At 44.2% G+C, this 26063-nt stretch overlaps 1 protein-coding gene across 2 annotated transcripts; it reads left to right on the top strand.

Annotated features, from left to right (window-relative positions):
* Positions 1–8795: 8795 nt before the first annotated feature.
* Rxylt1 (ribitol xylosyltransferase 1) lies at positions 8796–24297 on the top strand. Of its 2 annotated transcripts, XM_052753485.1 has the most exons (6): positions 8796–9081; positions 9908–10063; positions 13766–13868; positions 17939–18253; positions 20249–20419; positions 23868–24297. In XM_052753485.1, the coding sequence occupies exons 1-6, from the start codon at positions 8904–8906 to the stop codon at positions 24283–24285; spliced, it is 1341 nt and encodes a 446-aa protein (XP_052609445.1). In that variant the 5' UTR covers positions 8796–8903; the 3' UTR covers positions 24286–24297. The 2 variants fall into 2 exon arrangements, with proteins under 2 accessions (XP_052609445.1, XP_052609446.1); XM_052753486.1 differs by lacking the exons at positions 8796–9081; positions 13766–13868 and having other exon boundaries at positions 9950–10063.
* Positions 24298–26063: the final 1766 nt, after the last annotated feature.

Raw genomic sequence — 26063 nt, 5'->3', positions numbered from 1 at the left:
ATCAGTATAGACTCACATAATCATCTCCACAATTGGAATCGAGATAACTGATGTCTCAGGTACCGGTCTTCATATGCATACATATTATGGTATCTGTCTTCAGCAATTTAGGCCTTTCTTTCTCATTTTGTTCTCATATTTTAGCAATCAGATCCTACGCATGCTTTGTGTTGGACTTAAGTTATTTCCCATTTTGGACCTATCATAAGATGAAAACTTTATTATCTTCAGCAACTATCTGTTGCTAGCTATAGAAATAAGACATGCTGCATTTCTCAGTGGCTCTTTCTCAAAGTATAGGGGAATGGCTTGACATCATGTCACATGAGGAATAGTCCAAAGAACTGGAAATATTTTCACGCTAGTAGAAGACTTGGGTAACCAAGATAAACTATATGAGTTAGCTTCCAACATCTGCAACATTTTGGTAGGGATTGCCAAAGAAACTGATCCTGTCCACTACAAAATTATAGAAATAATCCAGAAGTCTGGGAGTTGATTAATAACATGGGAATTTAGTCAGAAGCCCCAGAATACTCACTTGGAAAAATCAAGCTGTCATCATCAAACCTGGGGCCATTTCTGGAACTTTTCATTCAACCAACCAGGTTTTTGTTTGTTTGTTTGTTTGTTTGTTTGTTTGTTTGTTTGTCTTCCAACGTGGCAGGAATAACTGACAGAGGGAGGTGAATCTTGGTGCAGCATGGTGTGACAAGAAGTTAGTGCCCAGAGGTCCCAAGTGTCCTATCCCTTTGTGTGAGAGCTTCCTATACACATCACAAAGATAAATATTGCTTCTAGAATTCAAGGTTGAACTTCTGCAGATAAACAGAGCAGAGTCTGTGATAACTGAATGCAGTATAGTTCCCACAACAGTATTACACACAGCCTTGTCTTTATATGAAAGGAACAGACATTTTTATGGAAATAGACCGCTGGCGATAATCCTCATCTTGACCTGCATGAGTAAGCTCAAACTACAGAATATCTCAGACCGACACAGGTCCCCTCCATCTCTAGCAAGACAAAGGAAGACAAACTGCCCTAACTTTTTTTCAGATCCAAACTTGATTGTCAAACGTCTTTCTTCTATGACAGGCAAGACCAGGCATATTCTGAGGCTTGTTCAAAAATAAGATAAAAGAGCTTTGTTTGTGTTGAAAAGTGAATCGGCATCGGAAGAACTGTGGTGACAACATGTTGGACAGTCAGTGCATGTCACACCAGCAGAACTGGAAGTGACAAGTGACTTTTGGCATGTCAGTAGCATCTATATCACTGTGACAGGGCAGCGTCCATGTAGACATCACAGAGAACCAGGGTACTTTTCCTGGGTTTTAACCAGGGATGGCGCATGGAAGACAGCAGCCAACCAGGATGAAGGAGGAGCTCAATTGCAAGCCTCATAGACATGAGACATTTAACAGAAATAGCAAGGAGGGGACACACCCCAGCACACAGCTGATGCGTCAACCCAGATACATCTCTCTTTTTTCTTGTCACTTTGATTCCATTTTGACCCTCAATTGAAGTGACCTGGAAACACAGCTTGCTCATAAAAGATTGGGCCACATTTGTGGACAGGTATCTTTAATAACAAACCCAGAATTCTCTTTGTAAAACTTCTTTTTTTGAACTCAAAATGAACGCCATCAATTCACAGGTACATAAAACACCCAACTTTTGTAATATATTTTTTAAAAAATGTTAACGTTTATGTTAGGACATACCAGCAATCTCTACTATAAGTAGCTTTGATATATTTAAAAGTCTTCCTGCAATGCCCTCTTCTGTTCATGATAGATAAGTGTAGTTTCCCATCTGCCCTTTAGAATAACCTATCTTGGCAGTGCTGTTTGATTGTGAACTTTATAAAGAATTTTTGGACAGTTTACTTCTAGTAATTTTTTTTTGCTATGTTAAGAAGCTGTGGTGATATTTTATTTGTGCTGAAATGTGATTTTTTTATTTGTATATTAATAAATAAAGTGAGCCATAAACAGAAGTCAGGCGATGGTGGCACACGCCCTTAATCCGATCACATGGCAAGCAGAGTCTCTGTGTGATCAAGGACACAGCCAAGCGTGGTGACACATGTCTTTAATCCTAGTACCAACCATAGAGACCTGGAGGTCTGTATAGATAGGCAGTGACGAGGAAGTCATGTGGCTGGGCTTAGAGCCAATGAGAAGGTGGAACAGGAAGGCAATAAAAGCGCAGGTTAGACAGGAAGAAGCTCTCTCTTGGGAAGCTACAGTGAGGTGGTAAGCTAAGGCTAGTCGGTGGCTCTTCCTTATTTCTCTGATCTCTTCGACTATTACCCCTGTATTTGGCTCTGTGTTTCTTATTTACTAAGACTGTTTAGAAATTCATCTACACAAAACACATTTACAGATTAAACTCTTATTTGACTCCTGAATCCCATGTGTCACTAAATTGTGTGTATATTTTGCTATACTAATGTTCTAGATGCAAAATGACTCACAATCTCTTGCCAGTCGGTTCTCCAGATATAACTCTATCCGTCAGAGGCAGCTAAGCAATGCTGGGTCACCAACAATGTAAAACCTTTCGAGCAGTGGTCCTCACCCTTCCTAACGCTGCGACCCTTTAATACAGTTCCTCATGTTGTGGTGATTTCCCAACCATAACATTATTTTTTGTTGCTACTTCATAACTGTAATTTTGTTACTGTTACGAATCGTAATGTCAATATCTGACATTTCCGATGGTCTTAGGGGGCCCCTGTGAAAGGGTTGTTCGATGCCCAGAGGTTGCGACCCACAGGTTGAGAACCACTGCTTTAGAGGCTCACGAAAAAGTGAGGCTTGTTTCTTTTTTATTCTGATCATGACATTTGGCCTTAGCTCTTCAACAGAGGAATCCCTGTTTCTGAGAATCAATCACACAGCTAGCAGGGAACAGGCGCATGCAACCTTTCCTCGAAGCACAACCGCTGTTATCTACAAAGTCGACGCTCTACAATATAGTTGCCCTCCCCCTCCCCCCCCCAAAAAAAATCTCATAACGTTTTGAGTAAGTTTACAGTTCTGTGTTGGACCACATCTGTGGCCATCCTGAGCCCAGCAATCATGAATCACAGAGCATTCCTAAAACTCTGTCTGCCCCCAAAGTGCCATAGGATGATGCTGTTTTAAAAGTACTAGCCAGAGCAACTTATATGGCCACAGATGAGATCAACCAAGAGAACAGGTACACACGATTCTTCTGGGAGGATGGAAAAATGCTAATGAGACCAATATACTCTAACCCTACAGGTTTTGGAAAATAGAATGCATGGTATCAAATCAATAATTTAGTTGCTCCTGAGTCAAAATGCCAGTTATTATTTTACCCACCAAGAGGATGGGTAAAAATAATTTAATGTGCCGGGCGGTGGTGGCGCACGCCTTTAATCCCAGCACTCGGGAGGCAGAGCCAGGCGGATCTCTGTGAGTTCGAGGCCAGCCTGGGCTACCAAGTGAGTTCCAGGACAGGCGCAAAGCTACACAGAGAAACCCTGTCTCGAAAAACCAAAAAAAAAAAAAAAAAAAATTTAATGTGTGATTTAAGTTTGAACTTGGCATTGGAGAGATGTCGACTAAAAAGCCTCCCTCCTATGGACAACATTTACAAAGGTTATTGTGCTACTGAAGCGGACAGAGTTCCTCAGACATGACTACAGAAAATAATTAACTAAAGAAAACTCATATGACAAAAAAAAACAATCAAAACTGAAACAAAAAGGTCAAATATGCATGAAAATAAACAGCTTACCAAAAGATATCGGAAGATGCAAGCCTGAGAAATGACTCTGTCAGTAAAGCACTTCCCAGAGAAGGAAAGGGTCCCAAGTTTAGTCCCAGGACACAGCAATCCCAGTGCTGGAAAGGCAGAGGCAGGGGGATCCCTGAGGTTCCCCAGTTGTCCTGGCTAGTTTTATGTCAATCTGTAATAAGCTAGGGTCATCTGAAGCGAGGAAGCCCTAATTGAGAAATTGCCTCCCTAAGATTGGGCTGTAAGACATTTTCTTAATTAGTGATCCATAGGGAAGGCCCAGCATATGGTGAGTGGGGCCGGGCCACCCCTGGGCTGGTGGTCCTGGGTTCTGTAAGAAAATAAACTGAGCAAGCAACAAGTGCAAGCCAGTAAGCAGCACTCCTTCATGGCTTCTGCATCAGCTCCTGCCTCCGGTTCCCACCTTGCCTGAGTTCCTGCCCTCACTGCTTTTGATGATGGACTGTTACATGAAACTGTGAGAAAAATAAACCCTTTCTTTCCTCCAGAACTTGCCTTTCAATCATGGTGTTTCATCGAAGCAGTAGAAACCCTAAGAAAGGTCCATAAACAAAGGATTCAAGGTTTCATAAAAATTCCATCAGCATCTAGCTGGGTGTGTGTGGTGGCGCATGCCTTTAATTCCATCACTCGAAAGACAGAGGCAGGCGGATCTCTGAATTCAAGGCTACCCTGGTCTACAGAGTGAGTTCCAGGACAGCCAGAGCTACACAGAGAAACCGTGTCTCCAGAGACAAACACACACGAACAAGTCAATCAGCACCCAAATTATTCTTTAAGTGTAACAAAACGTCCATGGCAACTCTAGAGGGTTTTAAGGGAAATGCCACAAATTCTAAACGTACATGGAAAACTAAATGAAATGAGAATCGCTAAGGTTTAAAGGTTATCCATCTTCACTATCAACCAGGGAGATGAAAAAAAAAAAAAAAAAAACATCATTTTAATCATCACATTGACAAAAAGCCTGACCACAAAACCTTGACCATGTGGTAACTAAAACAGTACATACTATCTCTCCTATTTTCTTCTTCTAAGCCAAAAAAAAAAAAAGAAAAAAAAAAAGAAACAAATAAAAGCAAAAACACCACTTTCAGAATGCGGCCACTTTAGTGGGTAGCTGCTCCAGCTCTGACCTCGAAGCACTGCCCCTAGTGTGGCAATCAGTAATTGCCACACCTGCCTATGACCTGCCCCTGGGGCGTGGCCTAAACAAGACCCCTTAAGACCAGAAATTTGAGATGCATATGTGCTTGCTCTCTTGGCTCCTCGTGATCCTGGATGCTGGATCGCAGACCAAGTCAGAGCTCTCCAGAAAACCACGCTGGACTACACCTCATCTCTCCTAGACCCTGTCACCGTCCCCTTATTGGCTGTAAGTTACCCCTGAAATAAACCTCTTTTAGTTACTGGATAAATGACGTGGAATTGCCTTGTTAATTGCCGCTATAGGCCACTGCCAGTGAGGAAACGGTGGATCTTTAGGTTTTCCTTATGGTGAAGGAGCGGTGAAAAGATTAAGCCAACTGTCCAATAGAAATTAGGAAAGAGCCGGGCGGTGGTGGCGCACGCCTTTAATCCCAGCACTCGGGAGGCAGAGCCAGGCGGATCTCTGTGAGTTCGAGGCCAGCCTGGTCTCCAAAGCGAGTTCCAGGAAAGGCGCAAAGCTACACAGAGAAACCCTGTCTCGAAAAAAACCAAAAAAAAAAAAAAAAAAAAAAAAAGAAATTAGGAAAGAATAGCAAACAGGCAAACACAGAGCAAAATAAATAAAAACCAAGGCACGACGTAATAATTGCCTAATGGATTAGGCAGTTAAACCCAAATATTGTTGAGAGGAGAGATAAGAACAAATAATAAAGTGCCTGAATTGAATCTAAATTTTGAAAACATCATCTGAGAAGCCAGATGATCCCGGGTACAGTGGCACACAGCTGCAGTCTCGAACTTGGGAAGTTGTCCTCCACCAGTTCACATTTTTCAGGCAAACCTGAGCGATGTGAAAGTGGAAGTTGGGGGAGGAGAAGGAGGAGGAAGAGGAGGAGAGGAGAAGAAGGACATCCCTTGATCATTTTAACTCTAGTGGGCTAAAATGTAGTCTTAAAAAATGAAATTTCCAAAACCAGACTCAAAAGATTATAAATATGAATAAATAATGACAGTGTTCCTAAGGAATGATCCCCACGAATATTTCTAGTACTACTGAGAAGCACAACCAAATTTTGAAGGAGCTAGACAACATCGTCCATGTTGTCAAACCTGATTCAGTGTAGTAGGGTATTATTGTAAGGTGTGTTCCTTCTGTTTATGCTGCATTTGTTTAACTCTGTGAAGCTGTGTTACTGTGCCTGACGAAAACACCTGATGGTCTAATAAAGATCGGAACGGCCAATAGCGAGGCAGGAGAAAGGATAGGCGGGGCTGGCAGGCAGAGAGAATATAGAGAGGGAGAAATCTGGAAAAGGGAAAAAGAGGAAAGAAGTAGCCAAAGGAGGAGGACTCCAGGGGCCAGCCACCCAGCTACACAACCAGCAAGCTACGGAGTAAGAGTGGAAGTAAGACCTACAGAAGTAAGAGAATGGGAAAAGTCCACAGGCCAAAGGTAGAAGGAATAATTTAAAGTTAAGTAAAGCTGGCTAGAAACGAAGCCAAGCTAAGGCCGAGCATTCATAATTAAGAATAAGTCTCCGTTTGTGATTTATTTGGGGGCTGGGTGGCGCCCCCCCCCCTCAACGAGCAGAAAACAAACAACAATCCAGGAAATTTTTTTTTTTTTAAAGCTGGAGTGTTATCCGGTCCAGCGAGCGGATGCTAACAACCTTGACATAAAACAAATAGTAGAATCTAATGACAACTGAAAAGAAACCTCAGACTAGTGAATAGGTATTATTTTTCCTTTTTTTAAATTTTTATTTTGTGTGTGCAGCCGTGTATGCATGTGCGTGCGTGCGTGCGTGCGTGCGTGCGTGCGTAGGTCAGAGCCAACTTTCCAGGAGTTGTTTCTCTCCTTCCAGGGTGGGATCTGCTTTGTGGGACGATTGTTTTTCCTAGCTGAGCCATTTCACAGGCTTGTGAATGCGCGCTATTAATCAGAAGTATCTAATGTCCTGTTTGGTTAAGGAAAGCACTACCTTTCGTTCGCTGGTTTCCAAAGCCAATACATTTCTACAGTTTCTTCACTTATACTTACCAGCATTCTACACAGAAAACTCCCTCTTACTGGGTATAACGAACTTAACATATACATTTTACACACCCGTTGATTGTGTCCAGGGAAACAGCGCAAACTCTCCCGCTCTACGCTCAGCACACCTTGGCTGTGGGGTATCAGGAGGTGTGGGGTTTGTCCCCCGCCATCAAGCAAGTGATGGTTTGCAACGGACACAAGCTAGGTGTCCTCTAAGTTCTGACATGTTCTGCGTGATGATCACACTAGAACTCGCAGGCTGAAGGTTCAATCCCCAGGGCTGCCCGAACTCCAGACCCAGCCGCAAACCCAGCTACAAAGGCGTTTCCGTGTTCCCATCCCCAAGTCCAATTGGTTTGCTAGAGTGGCTTGCAGAACTTGGGGTAACCTAATGCTTAACTTTACTGTTTCATTTTTAAGGGGATGCGAGAGAGGCATCCAGTTGAAGACCTAGGCAGGGTGCGGACTTTGAAGAAAGTTGAGAACAAGACTCCCCGTCCATCCCTGGGCAGGAGAGGTGCACCATCCTCCAAGCACACAGGAGACTTTGTGGACCTTCCTGGAAGCCCCCCTCAAGCGCTGCAGAAGCCTGCCCTGGGGAGATTTTTTTTTTAATGGCCATTCATTGATAAGGTATGATTGAGGGATGGACGATCATACGCAGAAATGACCGGACTAAAGCGGTCTGATCTAACGCTGATGGACTGAGTGGGGAAGCCTGTCTAGAGTTTGCTTTCCAGCATACCTGCAGCACCCCATCTTCCTGGGCGTGGAAGCGGAAGTTGTGAGGGCTACTGTCCAGCAAGGCAGGCGGGTCAGAGGCTCTCTCAGGGACCAGCTCCAGGTCATCCAAGTGGGATGAGATGAGAGCTCCTGTGTCTGTGGTACCTGAGGAGGAAAAAGAGCAAGCAGCTCAAGAGAGAAGGGCCGAGAGCTGGTGCCTTCGGAGACCGAAAGCGCCCCGCCAATTCTAACAAAAATGATGCGAGGTGTCTGTCCCTGTAAGCTGGGAAATAACGGGGCTGGAAAGATACACACAGGCATGCGTGGATGTATCCTAATTTCACGACGGTCCTTAGTGACAGGAGGCTGTGGGACAGGAGGCGGGGCCTGCAGGAGGCCGCCCCGGGAGGAGGCGGGGTCTGCAGGAGGCTGCCCCGGGAGGAGGCGGGGCCTGAGTGAGGCCGTGGGTAGGAGGCGGGGCCTGAGTGAGGCCGTGGGTAGGAGGCGGGGCCTGCAGGAGGCTGTCCCGGGAGGAGGCGGGGACAGAGTGAGGCCGTGGGTAGGAGGCGGGGACTGAGTGAGGCCGTGGGTAGGAGGCGGGGCCTGCAGGAGGCTGTCCCGGGAGGAGGCGGGGACAGAGTGAGGCCGTGGGTAGGAGGCGGGGCCTGCAGGAGGCTGTCCCGGGAGGAGGCGGGGCCTGCAGGAGGCTGCCCGGGAGGAGGCGGGGCCCACAGGAGGCCGCCCCGGGAGGAGGCGGGGCCTGAGTGAGGCCGTGGGTAGGAGGCGGGGCCTGCAGGAGGCTGCCCCGGGAGGAGGCGGGGCCTGAGTGAGGCCGTGGGTAGGAGGCGGGGCCTGCAGGAGGCTGCCCCGGGAGGAGGCGGGGCCTGAGTGAGGCCGTGGGTAGGAGGCGGGGCCTGCAGGAGGCTTCCCCAGGAGGAGGCGGGGCCTGCAGGAGGCTTCCCCAGGAGGAGGCGGGGCCTGAAGGAAATTGCCCCCGGGAGGAGGCGGGGCCTGAAGGAGGCTGCCCTGGGAGGAGGCGGGGCCGTCAGGCGGGCGGGCCGTCTTGAGGAAGGGCGGGGCCGAAGGAGCCGGGGGCGGGGCCTGAACGGTGCAGCCTGGGCCTGGCCCACACCTAGTGCCGCAGGCCGGAGCCGGGGCTTCTCCTAAAGACGCCGGGCCGGGGAGCGGCGGTGGGATGCGGCTGACGCGGACGCCGCTGTGCTCGCTCCTCGTCGCCCTGTACTGCGTCTTCTCCATCTACGCCGCCTACCACGTCTTCTTCGGGCGCCACCGCCGTGCGCCGGCCGCGACCTCTCGGGGCTCCAGGAAAGCGGCGGCGGCGGCGGCGCAGGCCAAGGAGAGGCTCGGCCGAGGTAGGGCAGAGGCGGCGGGGGCGGCGGGCGAGCCACGCGGGCCCCCGGCTCGCCCTGGGATCTCTCCGGCCTCTGTGCGAGCTTCCCCCTCCGCCTCTGGAGCCAGCCCTGGACTCGGCTCGGAGGCTTTTCTCACCCTGGTGGCGAGCTCCCTGCCCCGGTCGCCACCCTGGAGGCTGGAGGCGTGCACGCCTTTAAATCCTGGAGCAGACCCTCGCTGTGCCTCCAAGGCCAGAGGTTTGCAGGAATGCTGCGGGCGAGCCGCAGATCACCGCCCGGTTTAAGGCATCTCGTCCCATGTTAAGCATGGTCCTTTCTAATCCTGGGGCTTCAGAAGGCCATGCTTTCTATTCCCAGCTCCGAGTCCCATCTGGTATTTTGACATGTTTGGGAATTGCAATCCTTTTCCACCCCCCCTGCTCAGAATTTTTGCACAGTGGTGTTATGACACTGGTGGAGACAGCGTGCTAAAGTTAAGGTTTTTACTAGTAGTTTCCTTATATAAAACCGGTGAACAGTTCCAGAACTAAAACGTGTAGCTTGATGTGTTCTGCAGGTGTTTCTAAAGGTTTGTGGGGAAGACATACTTGTTCTAGCTTACGTTAAAAGTTTTTAAATCTTTAACAGAGATGGTTCATTTAAAAAAAAAAGTTGGTTTCTTTTATTTTCCTTTTTTTTTTTCAATCATATGCCTCAAGTTCGATTGTTTGTCTCTGAAACTTGAAGGTGAAACTAGTCCCCTCTAAGCATCTCACTCAAATGACTTGACTTTGTACCAGCTGTTATTATTCCTCAGTGGTAAACGCAGTCACTCTCTTTAAAACAGAACGGTCAGCTCTGGAGAGTGAAGAATGGAATCCTTGGGAAGAAGATGAAAAAAACGAGCAGCAACACAGAGTTAAAACCAGACTGCAAATATTAAACAAATCCACAAAAGACAAAATAGAGCACAGGGTCCAAATTTGGGGCAAAGCTGCCATTGGTAAGTTAATGCAAAGAGGAAAAAGCATACATAGGCAATGTAAAATGTGTACTGTAGTGGTATTGAATTTACTAGAGTATTTATTTCATTGTTTAATGAAAATACGTTCTCTCACCTTTTGTCAGGATTTCATTTGTCTTTCCCCTCAGATAACAAGTATGCAAATACTCCCGTATTGGTTATTTACATTTGTGAGTAGATACAAAGTAGATTGTGTAGCATCATTATATTGTAACTCATGTGCTCACTGAATTTTCATTCGTCTGTGTAATTAATGGTCACTTGATACATATGTGTAATATGTGGGCCCTCTCCTTAGTGAGCAGACAAGTTTAGGAAATGCTAAACAGGGCAGTGTTCAACAAGGTTCTTCATTGCAAGCCTTCCTTGGTTTTTAATATGTTCACTGTGTCCAGTAAGGGGATACAGTATATAGTTAATTAAACTCTAACGTGTACAATGCTGACCTCAGCTCAATCCCAGCACCAAAAATAAATAAACAAAAACCTTGTTAGTTCACAAGAGTTGCTTTATCAGGAGTCTAGTGTTCTAGGATATACATTTCACTCAGATAAGAGAGTAAGGCCCTCCGTGATTGAGATTTTATATATATGTATGTATATATTTATGACATTGATAGGGTGATTAACATTTGCATTGTGAAATTGTCAGCAGGCTATCCATCATATAACATATTATTTAAAATTTAATCTCTCAGAAACAGCAAGTATACGGTATAGCATTAATAAGTACAATCATAATACTGTACCTTAGATCTCCAGAGTTAATCCAGTCTGTATTAATGAGACCTTAGGCCCTTTGATTGGCATTTCCTCATTTTACATAGTCCCTCTTACTCCTGCAAACACCTTCTGTAGAAGAGGCTCTTTTGACCATGAGTTGGACTGAACGTCCGGTGAGAGATGTAGTTGGAAGTAAGTACAAGACAACAAAAGGGTAATAATAATAATAATAATAATCCCTCGTACCTGACTTGTGGTATTTCATAAGTTTGTTTCTGATGAGTTACCAAAACGACATCTGGAAGATTCCTGCTGGACCTGGATTTGTAATGACTCAATCTTCATAGTCTGGCGGGATTTTTCTGGTGGTGGTAGTGGTGGAGGTTGTGGTGGTTTTTCTGTTGTTGTTGTTGTTGTTGTTGAATTTTAAATTAAGTACTGATTTCTTCCTGTAAGTCTCCATGTTCTCATTCTACTTTAAATTTTAGATAGGAGTGGGTTTTCATGTTTTTAGACTTTATTTGGTCCAGTAAGCATCATAGTGACCCTTGACCTTTATCACCCACTTCTTTCATCATCAGCATCTACCCCATGTGGTCGTAACAGACCAGTTACAGAATTCCCACTAAAAGGGGAACGTGTGTGTAAAAAGGAGTCCTTGGTGCAAACACATGGGAAACTGAGGGAAATCCCATGAGATTTTTCTGCCTCGAGTGACCTCCAGCACGGCTTTGTCCTCTGTCCCCTCAGCTCCACCTTGAGAGCTGTCCTTCCATCTGCGTGAGGAACAGCGTGTGTTAGCAGCGCAGTCCATGTATCAGCCTTCCCTGCTGGTGGAATTTTTGAGCCAAAATGGACCTCATTCGTTTCGGCCTCTCTGTCACAGCTGATCTAGGTGGCCGGGACTCCTAAGAACACCGCGTTCTCTAAAACTTCAGAGGTCTCTTGTGCTTTGTCACAAGAATTCACTCTATTAAGAATGAAACTCCCCCACACATCTTTCCTGGATCGTCTCGTCTCGATTTCTGGCATCTGCTAAGGTGGCTAAGGAGATCCACAAGTCACATGCATAATCTCTTCCAACAGCCTCTTGTGCCGGTGACTATTTTAATTTCGTTTGCGGCACTAACCGAAAGTTCATTAGAGCCACCACATCTTTGGCTTCTCCACAGCATGGTTTTCTGACAGGAAATGTGCTTTTTCATCTCTTTTAAAATCTGAATAGTCCAGAACGTTCCCGTTATCAAATCCTGCTATCTTGTTGCTTGACAGCTCATCCCTCAGTCTCCCTTTCTTTCCTCCTGTATTTTACTGTAATCATAAAAGAACAAAACCAGGCAGCCAATACCTTGCTTAGAAATCTCTTCAGAGCAATGCCCGAGTTCATCACTTACAAGTTCCATTTCACACATACACGTGGGACACAGTTCGGCTAAGCCCGTGACCCTTGTGCACACAGGTCCCCTTTCCTCGTTTCTAGTATCACAGTCCTCGTCTCCTTGCACGCTCAGTGTCCCTTTGAGACGCACGTTCCACCAGCAGTCAGCGTGGGACAGTCTGCGCGTTCATCAGACAGTGTCGTTTTCTCTCCTCTGTTCCTCACTCTCACCCGAGTCTTCCTCACGAAATGAACTGTGAGCATCTGCATTTCCCCTGCACTCTCTGTTTAAGGCATGTTCTAGTGTAGACTTGGTTCAAAATCATTCTCTTCCAAATTCTTCCAGCCACCCCCATGTCCCTATTTCAAAGCCACTTCCACACTTTTTTGTTTTGTTTTGTTTTTGTTTTTCCGAGACAGGGTTTCTCTGGGTAGTTTTGGAGCCTGTCCTGGATCTTGCTCTGTAGACCAGGCTGGCCTCGAACTCACAGAGATCCGCCTGGCTCTGCCTCCCGAGTGCTGGGATTAAAGGTGTGCATCACCACTGCCGCCTGGCCACTTCCACACTTTTAACTCTTTGCTACAGTAGCACCTCACTTGATACCATGTCCTGCCCACGTAACACATAGTTTTCTATGGCTGCCATAGTGAACTACCGTGTTTCATGACTCAAAACACTCCAACTTTGTTTCCTGCCTTTCTCAAGGGGAGCGGTTCACATGTCTCTGGAATGCTCACCGTCCGGCACCTTAGTCACACTGAGACACTCTTTTGCTGTGTAAGATAATATTCACAGGTTCTAGAGATGAAGATGTGAACATGGAGAAGGAGGGAATTATTCAGCCTGACACATGTGGCAGCTTTATCTGATTGCCCAAATTCTAAACCTGGTGGTTAGGGTGACTTTAGTAACATGACATAATGGAAGTGGAACAGAATACGTCTTTCAGTATAACTGACACAATGTTCTCAAAGGTGTCGTGTGCTAATGTTACCTCATGTGTGCTGCTGACCTTGTCCACTCTAAGGGCTGCTTTCATTCAGATGACACCAAGACCAAGCGTCATGGTTGTCCTAACGAGGAAAGATGAGCTGTCATTTGTCTATGAGGGGATCGTGCATTCAGGGATGTCTGATGAAATGGGGAAGCAATATCCCCTTGACATACTGAATGTGTGGTATACTGATGAGCTCCTCTGGCTTCAGCACAAAATGTTTAGTCCCTCCAATTACGATATTAAGTTAATTCTAAAAATGATGGTAATTTAGTTTGTAATATACATTTTTTTTTTTCAGAATATGATGGTCATTAAGAGTTAAGGGGTTCCTCAGTATATAATAAAAGATTCTGTTGTCTTCACTACAACCCACTTTTAACACCTACAGCCACTGAAGTCTGTCCCTTGTACAGTTAGTTGCCATATTGACTGAGGTTTTGCTTGGTAGCACTGCCCGCCAGCAGACGACGGCAGGAAACTTCTAGGCTCATAGTCAAAATAGCAAGAAACAAAACATACATTCCTCGGACCTACTAAACTGGACAAGGCAGCAGATGTTTCTGTTTTCTTCTTTTGTTACCAGGTTTGTATCTCTGGGAACACATATTTGAAGGCACTCTTGATCCCGCTGATGTGACTGCTCAGTGGAGGGGAGGATATTCAATTGTAGGAAGAACACATTACAGGTATCAGTTAGACAGCGTTAACCTTGTGCTACTACATGATGTTTGATGTAACTACTAGAGGGAAATAGACTTTTGTACATCGCTTTCGTTTCAGCTTGGGAAAAATACAGAAATAAATCTTGTGGCTACGTGTTCATAGTTCAAGCTTCATTAAACATTTTCTTACTAAATTGGACATTACAAAATAATTTGGGAGGGAGGACTGGAGATGTACCTCAGTGGTACAGTGGTAGGAGTACTTGCCTGCTGTGTGCAAGGCCCTGGGTTCTGTCCCCACTACTGAAAAAAAAAAAATGAAATAAATTTGGGGGAGTCTTATTTCTGTTTTGTTTTTAGCTGATGATTTGGAAAACTTCATATTCTGTGTTTTATACACTTGGCTGGTAAATGAATATTTAATGTTCTTTGCCTAGGAGGACTAACATGTAAACAAGTATTACTTTCATTATTTTCTTTTCGTTAGTAGATATATTAACCTTGTAATATTCAGATAGAATCCAACTTTTACTTATTAAAACATTTTATGTCATATCTACTATGATTTGTTTAATGATCTAGATTCCCAGTTTTTGCAAAATTGAGGACTCTTTCTATTCTGATATTTAGATTCTGTAAAATGAATTAATTACCTAGACATTTAGGGGTTTTACTTTGATTTAATTTACCTATCACTATATAATTTCTTAATTGTTCAATAGAATTAACATGACTTTAATTAGAAAAATTGCAATTTTGTTATGAAAGTGCTATTTCCATTTTGGTTTTTACTGGGATAAACATGAGTTGTTTTTACGTGTTTACTTCTTGTGACAGTTCTGTTGTTGGAGTGGGTGTCAACAAGAGATTCTGGGCTTTATTGCAAATCCATTCTTTTTCCACATAAACAAGAGGGGAGAAGCTCTGCTTGACTTAGGTTCATTTGAATTTTCACCGCTGCCGTGGTTGCCGACCTTACGACACTTGGCAGGTTTATTGCACTTAGCTGTGTTTTCTAGCCGTGTTCCTTAGGAGGAGGGGTGGTTCTGAGTGGGAGACAGGCCAACCTTGGGCATTCTTTATTAGGAGCTGTAGACCTATGTGTTTTCAGTAATGTTTTATTTAATGTTAGTACGAGAATGTAATGTGTCTGCCTCCAGTCCAGCCTGCATTGCCTACCTTCCAGTTCCTTCCCTACAACTCCACCACTCTTCCCTCCTGACTTCATGTGCACATGTGTGCACATGTGCACTCTCTCTGTCTCAGTCTTTGTCTGTCTGTCTCTCTCATTCTCTTGCTCTCACTCTCTCTTATTCAATACCCAGTAAGTCCATTTAGTGATGTCTGTATGTGAGACAATCTGCTGGAGCATGGGTAGCTTCTCAGGGCCCAAATCCCTGAAGAAAAATGGCTCTCGGTCAGTCAGTCTCTCTTTCTCCCTCCCTCTCTCCCTCTCCCCCTCCCTCTCTCCCTCTCTCCCTCTCTCCCTCCCTCCCTTCCCCAGTAGCAACTACTGCCAGTTGATTTTTTGGAGGAAACGGTTTCTCGTAGGAGTTCAAATGATTAGGATAGGCCGGCTGGACAGTGAGACCCAGGGCTACACCTATCTCTATGCTACATCTAGCTTTTCACAGTGGTGCAAGGAATTGCACTTCCGTCCTCCAGCTTGCCAGGCAGGCACTTTTCCAACTGAGCAGCTACCTTCCTGACCCGTTATTACACGGATCTTCTCAGAGAAGTGATACTTAAAGAGTAAACAGATATTTATACTTGTTGCTCTTTGTAGGTCATATGTATATTCCTAAGCTTTACAGTATTTAGATTTCACTGTTTGAAAGTAAATGTGTGGCTGGACATGGACCTCGGGGGTAGGAAGGCTGTTCTAGAATGTGCAAGGCTCTCGCGGTTCAGTTGCCAGTACAAAAAAAAAAAAAAAAAAAAGGTGAATGTCTGTTATGTGCATGAGTGGCATCCTTAAGCTTATAGTTATGTGCTATTCCCTCCGTGATAGAAAGGGGATTAGAGTAGACACTGTTAACTCCCAAGGAAGCCTAAGCCCCAGTTTACCCTTCTGAAATTTTTATGTGAGATTTTATGTTATCATCAAAAAACAGTGCTATTTCCTCTTAGAGAACTATGTGTTCAAGTGCTGTAACAAAATTTTAAAATATCTTATTAAACAGTGAAGAGTAGTATATAATTTATCCAAAATTAACAAACTCATGGAATTGCAAGTTGTAAGTTATGTGCTAATGATCAAGTAGGTACTAATGATTTAAATGGTTTCTCTGGGCTCTCTACATTGACATATTTACTCTGAAGACTTTTTTGGTTTTTCAAGACAGGGTTTCTCCATGTAGTTTTGGTGCCTGTCCTGGATCTCGCTCTGTAGACTAGGCTGGCCGCGAACTCACAGAGATCCACCTGACACTACCTCCCTAGTGCCGGGATTAAAGGTGTGTGCCACTGCTGCCCGGCTTGAAGACATTTTTCGATTGAGGCAAGCAGTGTGAAAAAATATATTGAAAACTGTAAGTTGTGATGCTTACACATATGCCAACTTACCTAAAAGAGTAGATTACATTTTAGAATTCTACACATGATCTCTTTAGATACGATTATTCTTCAGTTAATGGGTTTTCATGATAGACACTTCAGTGATAACCTCAGTTAACTAAAACATAGCATTCAACCTGTATATTATACTAAGCCACACATAAGCTTTATTTTATAATGTTAATATATAGTAGGAAAATTCAGCAGTCTTCATAATTTCATGTTGGAAATGCAGTAACAAGGAGCTGGAAATACAGCTCCTTAGTTGAAGGCTTTCCTAAAGCGCACAGGCTCCAGGCTTACTTCCCAACACCACACAGACAGGGAGCGGTGGCACACTTTCTTCCCGCACTCGGAAGGAGGAACAGAAACTCAAGGAAAAGCAAGGACATCCAGACTTACCTCCCCTAACTCCGTGCCCCAGCGCTTTTGACCCGTTCTCGGACAGAGCCTTTACCCGCGCCGAGCACGCTGTGAGCTGATCTCTCCCAGTCCCACATCGTGCCCTCCATCTTTGTCTCCTGGGACTGCTCTTCCCAGGACTGCCTCCCTTTCCTTACTCTCCACCTGCGCTCCTCCTTCCCCTCCTCCGTGCTTCCCAAACAGTTGTGTACACTCACTGTTTCCCAACTGCTCATTCCTTCGTACTTCCACTAAAGTTCAAAATACTTCGGTGGCAATGATTGTTTGGGGCAGCGTACAACAGTGCGAGTTTTGACAGTGGAGCATGTTTATTCCTTTTATGAAAACTTTTAAAGCTATATTTCAAACAAAGAACTACAAGGTACTCCCTCTTGCTAACCACTCACAACATATTTCAGCTGTCATGAATTCTTTTTATTTAACTTTCCTTTTCAAAGAAATGTTTCCAATAAAAGAAGACCTTTCATTGTTTCCTAGTCCTTTATTCTTCGTTCTTCAGAGAGAATTGCTGTTAAGAATTTGGTATATGTTCTCTCTCAGAGTTTTACATTTCTGATGATAGAAGCGTATAAGTATTATTTTTTCAATATGTACTTTCGTATTTACATAAAATTATACTTTAAGGGCTGGTAAGATGGTAAAAATGGTTGCCTCAAAGCCAGATAACCTGAGTTCAACCCCAAGGCCTGCATGGCGGAAGGAGAGAGCCAGCTCCTGCAATTTGTCCTCTGGCCTACACACCCATCTTGGTACACATACATACATGCATGCATGCATGTGTGCACACACATGTACACAAATCATTTTAATTATGTGTTAAGAATATCCTGAAACTTGATATGTTTTCCTTTACATTGTATTTTGATACCTTGCCTTCAGTGAAGACATGAGAACCCCACATAATCATTTTTATATAGTAGTTGAATTTTGCATCCAAAGCTTTCTATTAGTCTGTAGCCCTGTCCCAGACTTATTCAGAAGAATTTGTATTCTACAAATTTCATTTCTAAAGAGAGTATGAATTAAATCTCATTCTGGATTTTATGTAAAGTGATTGAAATTTTCCTTTGTTCAGTTTTGTTTACCTCTTCTTTGTGGTGCGTTGTTTTCTACAGTTTCATCACTGGCCCAGCCGTACTTCCAGGCTACTTCTCCATAGATGTGGACAATGTGGTCCTTGTTTTAAATGGAAGAGAAAAGGCAAAGATCTTCCATGCCACCCAGTGGTTACTTTACGCACAGAATCTAATGCAAACCCAGAAGCTGAGGCATCTGGCTGTTGTCTTACTTGGAAATGAGTACTGTGACAATGACTGGATAGTGCGGTTCCTTAGAAGAAACGGAGGCTTCGTGGACCTGCTTTTCATAACCTACGACAGCCCCTGGATTAACGGTGTGGACGTTCTCCAGTGGCCTTTGGGTGTAGCAACGTAAGTACAAGATAAGATTGTGCATCCCTGGATCCCAAGGTCTGATTTCTCAATCAGGAACAGGGTGTTTTAAGTGGTGCTGGGCTTACAGAGGATGTGGCCAGGGGCCATCCTTCCTACGAGTCCAAACAAGTGTGGCCTCGTGCCTCAGTGACATTAGTGAGAAGTTTGGTTGTTGTTTGGGGCGTATTTTACCCTCCGCTGAGGAGAACTGATGAGTACTTTTTTGTTTTCAAATGAATATAGGATCAATTTTTAAGTTTATTAGTGTCCTAAAGAGATGTTTAACAGAAAGAACAAACATAGAGCCATAATTTCTAGTGAAATTGTTGTAGTATTTTCATATAAAGAATACATTTACCCTTGGGTTGTGATTGGCTGACTTTATATAAATCTCAACTATAAAAGCAAAGGTTAATTCAATGATAATTTAAGATCTTCAATATGTAATCATCCCCCAGGTTAAAAATTTGGAAAACATTTTTTAAGCTTTTTATGGATAGGTTTTTAATAGTAAGCAAACTTTAAGCCAGGCTCCCACTAATATATAAACTTTCTGAGGGCAGGAATTTTCTTCCCTGCTCTAAAAGTGTACGTGAAGGGCTACAGCAATAGCCCAGCCGTTAAGAACACTTCCTGCTCTTGTAGGGGACCCAGGTTCAGTTCCCAGCACCAACATGGTGTAGCTTACAACTGTGTATGATTGTATTTCCAAGGAATCTGACACTCTTTTCTGAACTCTGTGGTCACATGGCTACACATGGAGACAAGCAGGCATACACATATACACATAAATGAAAAATAAATTTTAAAGTGGTGCTTATACACTGTAGGTACTCAATTATTTGTTGAGTAAATGAATCATCTCACTGGTAGTCTTGAATCAGACATTCATTATGTCACTGGTTACCACCATTTGTACCCTCAGGCTTATCTCTATTTAGCTACACAGATGTCACCAGAGAAATGCCACTGGCACATTCCCACCCTGACATATACAACATTTCAGCCGAATAGGTTTGGGCTAAGACCAGTCTTAAAACTTCAAAGACTTGTTAAGTATACCCACCCTTAAGACCTTCAGAAAAATCTATTCCTTGAGAAGAGCCTATATTTATAAAAATACTACTTTTTCCACTTTGTATGACCTCACCTATTTGTATAATAGAAGGTAGAAACATAGTAATTCTGGTATTGCCAGACCCGTCTTGTTCCCAATGAGGAAAGATGTAGTACCAACTGGAAACTTTTGGTTGTCTCAACTAAAGAGAGCAAATTGTCACAACTGCCATGAAATGGGTAGATCCCAGGTATCTTAGTCATTGTTCGATCCTGGGAAGAGACACCATGACCACAGCAACCTTTATAAAGGAAACCATTTCATTGGGGCTGGCTTACAGTTCAGAGGTTTAGCCCATTATTGTCAAGGTGGAAAGCATGGCGGCATGCAGGCAGACATGGTGCTGGAGAGGTAGCTGAGAGTTCCACATCTTGATCCACAGGCAGCAGGAAGTAAACTGAGACACACTTCCTCCAATAATGCCACACCTCCTAATAGTGCCATTCCCTATGAATTCCTTATTGGGCCAATTACATTCAAACCACCACACTGGGGATGTTGTTGAACATAGCACAGTGTACAGGACTCTTCTAAACAAAAAATTATGTGACCCAAAATGCCATAATGGTCTCCTGTACAGCGTAGTCACTTGTAGTCAGTGACCTGTCACATCACTTGTAGTCAGCCTCCTTTGTATCGTATACAGATTTTATTTGTTGTTTGTCTTAATATACTTGCAAACTCCTTGGAGTTAATTTTTCAGAGCTCATGACTGTAACAGTATATTTTCTTTTTAATGGATAAATAATGATTTTTCGTCTGTGGTGTACAGTGTGTTTAGAAATCATATTTTAAATGCCCTGACTATGCATAGCCTAACAAGCCAGGCTGTGGGATGATCCTACCATACAATAATTCATTGCTTGTCTTTATAGATACAGGAAGTTTCCTGTGGCTGAAGCCAGCTGGTCGATGCTTCATGATGAGAGGCCCTACATATGTAATTTTTTAGGAACTGTCTATACAAATTCATCAAGACAAACACTCATGAACATTTTGAAACAAGATGGAAGTGATAAACTTTGTTGGGTTTCTGCAAGAGAACAGTAAGTTCTATATTGGTGTGGTTCCTCCCTGTTGCTCTCCAATCTGAGTGTCACTTTGTGTACAAATAGGTTTCCAGAGAATCACTGGTGACTCCACTTAGTCTACTGTCCTGTCAGAAGCTGCAGTGGTAACTAAAGCCGAGAAACTGGCTTCTTTCTCATCTTGTACATAGTAATCAAGGAGGTGGTGATAAAGTAACAGAAGTCGTTTTGCAATCATTTCTTTTGCTTTTAAGTAAACACATGGAGTAAAAAGCAGAGGGGCCAGGGAACAAACGCCTAAAAGGCATGCTTCTAGATCTAGAAATGTATGTTTAATTGTGACAGAAATCGCCTTCTAGATGGACGTCATTACTATTAATGTAACTATAGTAAATTCATTCACCCAGCAGTTGCCAAACAACTGTCATATGCCAGAAACCATTGTACCATGATACTGTCAACAAAAACAACATGTGTGCCCATAGCACTTAAGTGTTTGTTGGAGGAGACAAGTGAAATGTGGCGTGTGTCAGAAGATGATAGTGCCATGTAAGCAAAGAACTAAGCAGAAGAAGGCCATGCAGAGGACTGGGTGTGGAGAAGGAAGCATTGGTTTTCAGATGGCCCAGGAGAGCACCAATAGAGGGCTACATGAAACACAGGCCTGAAGAGGGTGCAGGTCAGCCTCGTGTTGGCGTGGGACAGCAGTGTCCATGTAGAGGGTGCATGGTCAGCCTCGTGTTGGTGTGGGACAGCAGTGTCCATGTAGAGGGTGCAGGGTCAGCCTCATGTTGGTGTGGGACAGCAGTGTCCATGTAGAGGGTGCAGGGTCAGCCTCATGTTGGTGTGGGACAGCAGTGTCCATGTAGAGGGTGCAGGGTCAGCCTCGTGTTGGCGTGGGACAGCAGTGTCCATGTAGAGGGTGCAGGGTCAGCCTCGTGTTGGCGTGGGACAGCAGTGTCCATGTAGAGGGTGCAGGGTCAGCCTCGTGTTGGCGTGGGACAGCAGTGTCCATGTAGAGGGTGCAGGGTCAGCCTCGTGTTGGCGTGGGACAGCAGTGTCCGTGTAGAGGGAGGAGCAAAGGTCATAAAGCAAGACAACGGGCTGGTGTGAGGGTATGAATGAGGGTGGTATAAAAGAGGAAAGGCTTACCAGAGGAATAATGCTAATAAAATGGTTCTCATTGCGTTGAGCTAGAGGTCAAGTAGTACCCTCTGTGCCCCTGCTGCTTCTAGACCATTCTGTCCTTCCCTCCCGAAACTCGAGTTCTTCAGTCTCATGCCAGCGTAAGTAACTGTCACTGACATCCTCTGTAGCACTGAGCCTTGGGTTTGCCACCCTAGTTCCTTAAAGTCGCTTCAACCCAAGACAAGATGTGTCCAACTTGATCTAGGTGGTCAGACTTACCAAGGGTGACATTAACCATTGCCCAGGCTATCTGAGAATCAAAAGTACCCTGGGAGAACTAGTCGACCCGGGATGTGGGCCATTCAGTTTCACAGAAAGTTCGGAATAGACTCTTGGTGATAGGGTAATCATAATCCTCCTTAACTGTAGCGGAGTAAAGTTTGTCAAGTCTTAAGAACACAGGTTAGAAGCCTGTTAGCTAGGCTTGCTAGTCTTCTTACCCATACTATCCATCAGTTCAGTCGCCCCAAGTCCAGATAAACGGATCACAAGAGGGAGAAGGAGCACAGTCAAAATGAAGCCAAAACCATGACAAGACAAACAGAACATGAAACCAGACCAAGAACCTCAGTCGGGCAGGGGGACGTCTCGCTTTTTGCCCTGGACCAGAGAATATTGGGGTGCGCCCACATCCCAGATAGGGATCCCACAAAACAGAACCAGATTATGACTCACCAGGAGGCCTCCATGGATGCTTGCTGCTTTGCTCGGCAGGAACATTCACCCCAGTAATCCTTGAACTGAAGGCAGCCTCGGAGCCTTGGAACATCTCAAAACACGTGCCTCCTGAGGCAGCCCCCAGGCCCCTGGAGTTCTGAAGCAAAGGTCAGCGTTTAGAATTTGGGTGGTTGGTCTGAATGTCATTGGGGCTCTTCGGAAAATGTTAATCCCGATGTCAAGAATAAGACTAGTACCACAACTCAAGCCAAATTTGAAGCAAGCTTGATTTCTATGGCCAAGAGCTGGCCAGAGACTGCCTCCTAAGTCAGATTAAAGAAAGGAGCCCCGAGTCTGTCTCTTGTGTCCCTTTTAAGGAGTAAAATCACGAGTAGTTTTACAAAAGGGAGACAATGGGGCAATAAGGAAATATAAAAGCCTTAAAAAACCCCTCATGTGGTCACCCTCATCCAGGAACCCCCACCCTGCTGGTCTCTCCTGCCCGCCCCATACCTGCACTTACGCTCCTGCATGAATTTGCACAGTTTGAAAGCTGAAGAACTCCACACTCGCCCGACTTTCTTCCTAATGTCTTCTCCCTCCCTCTTTGAAGGTTGTTTTCTACCTTCTCTGTCCTAAATTCAACACCTCCTCCTCAGTCTTCCCGACTTTAAAACCCTCGCTTACTTTACTAAGAAAATACAAACAGAACAAAATGCTTGGCTTCTAAGTGAGTTCTTAGCTTCTACACATGTTATGGATTATGCATAATTGGGGACTCCCAGCTGGCCACACCAGGGTGTCCCAGGCATGAGCGAAAGCTTGCTGGCGCGCTGTGCAGACGCAGTGGTGGGCCCATGCGGTCTCACGACCTTCGTCTTTGTTTCTTCTCCTTCCTTCTCCACATCTGCATAGCCTGCCTGTCTGCACCCAACTCCTGGGTTCTGAGCGCTCAGCAATGAAACGTTCTCTAGCCTGCTTGAGAATGCCGCCCTGTCGCTTCAGACCCTCTCTGCTTCTCTGCTTTAATTTTCCTCACAGATCTTCAGACTTTCTAGAAGATGCCCCGACTTTAACTCAGTTGAAGACTTAATGTCCACTACTAGACTGCTACACAGTGTAAGACAAGGAGGACAGAACCCAGCACGTGGGAAATGCAGGCTGAATGAATACTACCCACTCAAAAACGGATCACCAGATGTTTTAACTATATAACAATAAAACATTCAAATTCTTTTTTTTTTAATTGTTTTAGGCAGTCTCATGTAGCACAGGCTGGCCTCAAACTCACTGTACAGACCAGGATGACTTTGAACTCGTAATTCTTCCTACACCTACCAACTCCTATGATTACTGGTGTGTACAACCATACCCAGTTTTTGGATGGATGATGATCAGTACTAGGTCTGAATGCTACCAACTGGGCTATATACACATCCCCAGATTCTTTAAAAGTTTTAAATATATTTGGTCCAATGTTTTCAGTGTCTCTTATATTTATCATCTCTGTATTTGTTCACAATTTTGATAATTGACATTAAAACGTTTCCTTCAGAAAAGATGCCATAGGAAAGTAAAACCCTACAGGGATTTCTTTGTTGTTGTTTGTTTAATTTCCTAGGTGGCAGCCTCAGGAGACAAATGAAAGTCTTAAGAATTACCAAGATGCTTTACTTCAGAGTGACCTCACATTGTGTCCTGTAGGAGTGAACACAGAATGTTATAGAATATATGAGGCCTGCTCCTTTGGCTCCGTTCCTGTAGTCGAGGATGTAATGACAGCTGGCTACTGTGGAAACACATCCAGTCACCACAGGGCACCTCTGCAGCTACTCAAAGCCATGGATGCTCCCTTTATCTTCATCAAGAACTGGAAGGAGCTTCCTGCTATTTTAGAAAAGGAGAAGACTTTAACTTTACAAGAAAAAATTCAAAGAAGAAAAATGTTACTTCAGTGGTACCAGCACTTCAAAACAGAGCTAAAGTGGAAATTTACTAGTATTTTAGAAAGTTCATTTTTTGTGAATAATAAAGGTTAATCATATCTAATACTAAGAGTGTGCTCATAAGTGTGTATATTTATAGTGTTTGCTAAGGTGCCTTCATCCACTGTGTTATATAATAGACCAAATGTTCTCTATTCTGTTTGGCTATTGCTATGTATAAGATAAAAGAGATGGTAGAATTTTACTCAGCTAGAGCTGGCAAGATGATTGAGTGGGTAAAGGTGCTTGCTGCCAAGCCAGATGACCTAAATTCAGTCCCCAGGAAGCACCAGATAGAAGGAGAGAAATGAGTCTCACGAGCTGTCCGTGACCTCTCACCAGCATGCGCACTCTTCAGATAAATAACGTACTCAGATTCCGTTCTACCAAGATGAGTAAGTCAACATTTACTAACTTTTCTCATTGTCTTCAACCCACATTAGGGACTGGAGAGTTGCCTCGGTGGTTAAAAGTGCTTACTCTTGCATATAAGCTGAGTTTAGTACCCAGCGTCCATGTCAGGCACTCAGCCATCACTAAGTATTGCTCCATAGGTCCTGACACACTCTACTGTCCTCCATGGACACCTGCACACAAGTGCACATAACAATGAAATAAAAATAAGAATTAACATGGAGTACTATTTACTAGGACTGACCTTTGGATGTGAGAGTATAAGGATAGATGGTTACCAGTGACTACAAAATTACAGTTAGATAGGATCAAGGAATTCAACAGCTCTATTGTACAACATGATGATTATTGCAATACTATAATTGAAAAGTGCCTGAGTAGATGCTGTGTGCTCTCACAAAAGTACTAACTCGGAGCTGATGTATATATTGATTAGGTGGGTATGGCCAGTCCACAATGTATATATTCTCAGACATTACACCTGATGAACACATTCAATATTATCTCTGAGTGTTAAAAATAATAAACTCTGGGGAATCTGCATTATCTATCAAAAGACTGGGGATTGCAGTCCGGAAAAACAGATTAGAAACTGCAGTTTCCCTGAGGGTTTTGCCCAAGCCGACTGCTCCTGCTGTGTCTTAGTTCTTTTGGGGATGGAAAGTATTTGCTCCCTTGACATTGCAGCAAAGCTCCTGGCCACAACAAGTGGGAAAACGTCTATTTTGCCTCATAGTTTCAGACTTCCTCAGTGTACCAAAGTCAGAAGGGAGGGAGGCATTCAGGGCAACAGAAATGTGAAACATCATCTGTGGTGATATTTTATTTGTGCTTTAATAAATAAAGTTTGCCTGGAGATCAGAGGAAATAGCAAGCCATTTTAAGTAAACACAGAAGTCTGGCAGCGGTAGCACATGTGCTAAATCTGATCACTTAGTAGGCAGGATCTCTGTGTGTTCGAGGCCACACTAGGGGACAGAGCCAAGAGTGGTGACACACGCCTTTAATCCCAGTACCAACCATAGAGACCTGGAGGTCTGTACAGACACAGAAAGTGACAGAACTGTGTAGGAAGAAGAAGTGAGGTAGCTGGGCTAAGAGAGCCAATGAGAGGGCAGAACAGCAAGGTGATACACTGCCTATTCTATAGACAAGCGGGACACTAGAGAACTGACTGCCTCTCTCTGTCTTGCCAAAGTAGGCCAGTCTCCCAGGCTCCTTACCCACAGAAACTCTCATGGATCTTCTGGGTCTGTCAGCTGAAGGCCAGTTCTGCCCCATGTGGCAGTTAATGAGTTAATGCTGTCTGGTGTGACCACTGAAGACTGAAACCATTTGGCTTCCATCAAGATCACCGAGATTGCCTAGGATGAGCCTAGAATAATTATCCAGGTAGCTGGTAAGTCTCTGTCATTTTA

The sequence above is a fragment of the Peromyscus californicus genome, unplaced genomic scaffold (genome assembly GCF_007827085.1).
Source record: "Peromyscus californicus insignis strain IS unplaced genomic scaffold, ASM782708v3 Scaffold_24__1_contigs__length_46423439, whole genome shotgun sequence".
Taxonomy (NCBI): Eukaryota; Metazoa; Chordata; class Mammalia; order Rodentia; family Cricetidae; genus Peromyscus; species Peromyscus californicus.
This window is presented reverse-complemented; position numbering and strand designations above follow the sequence as displayed.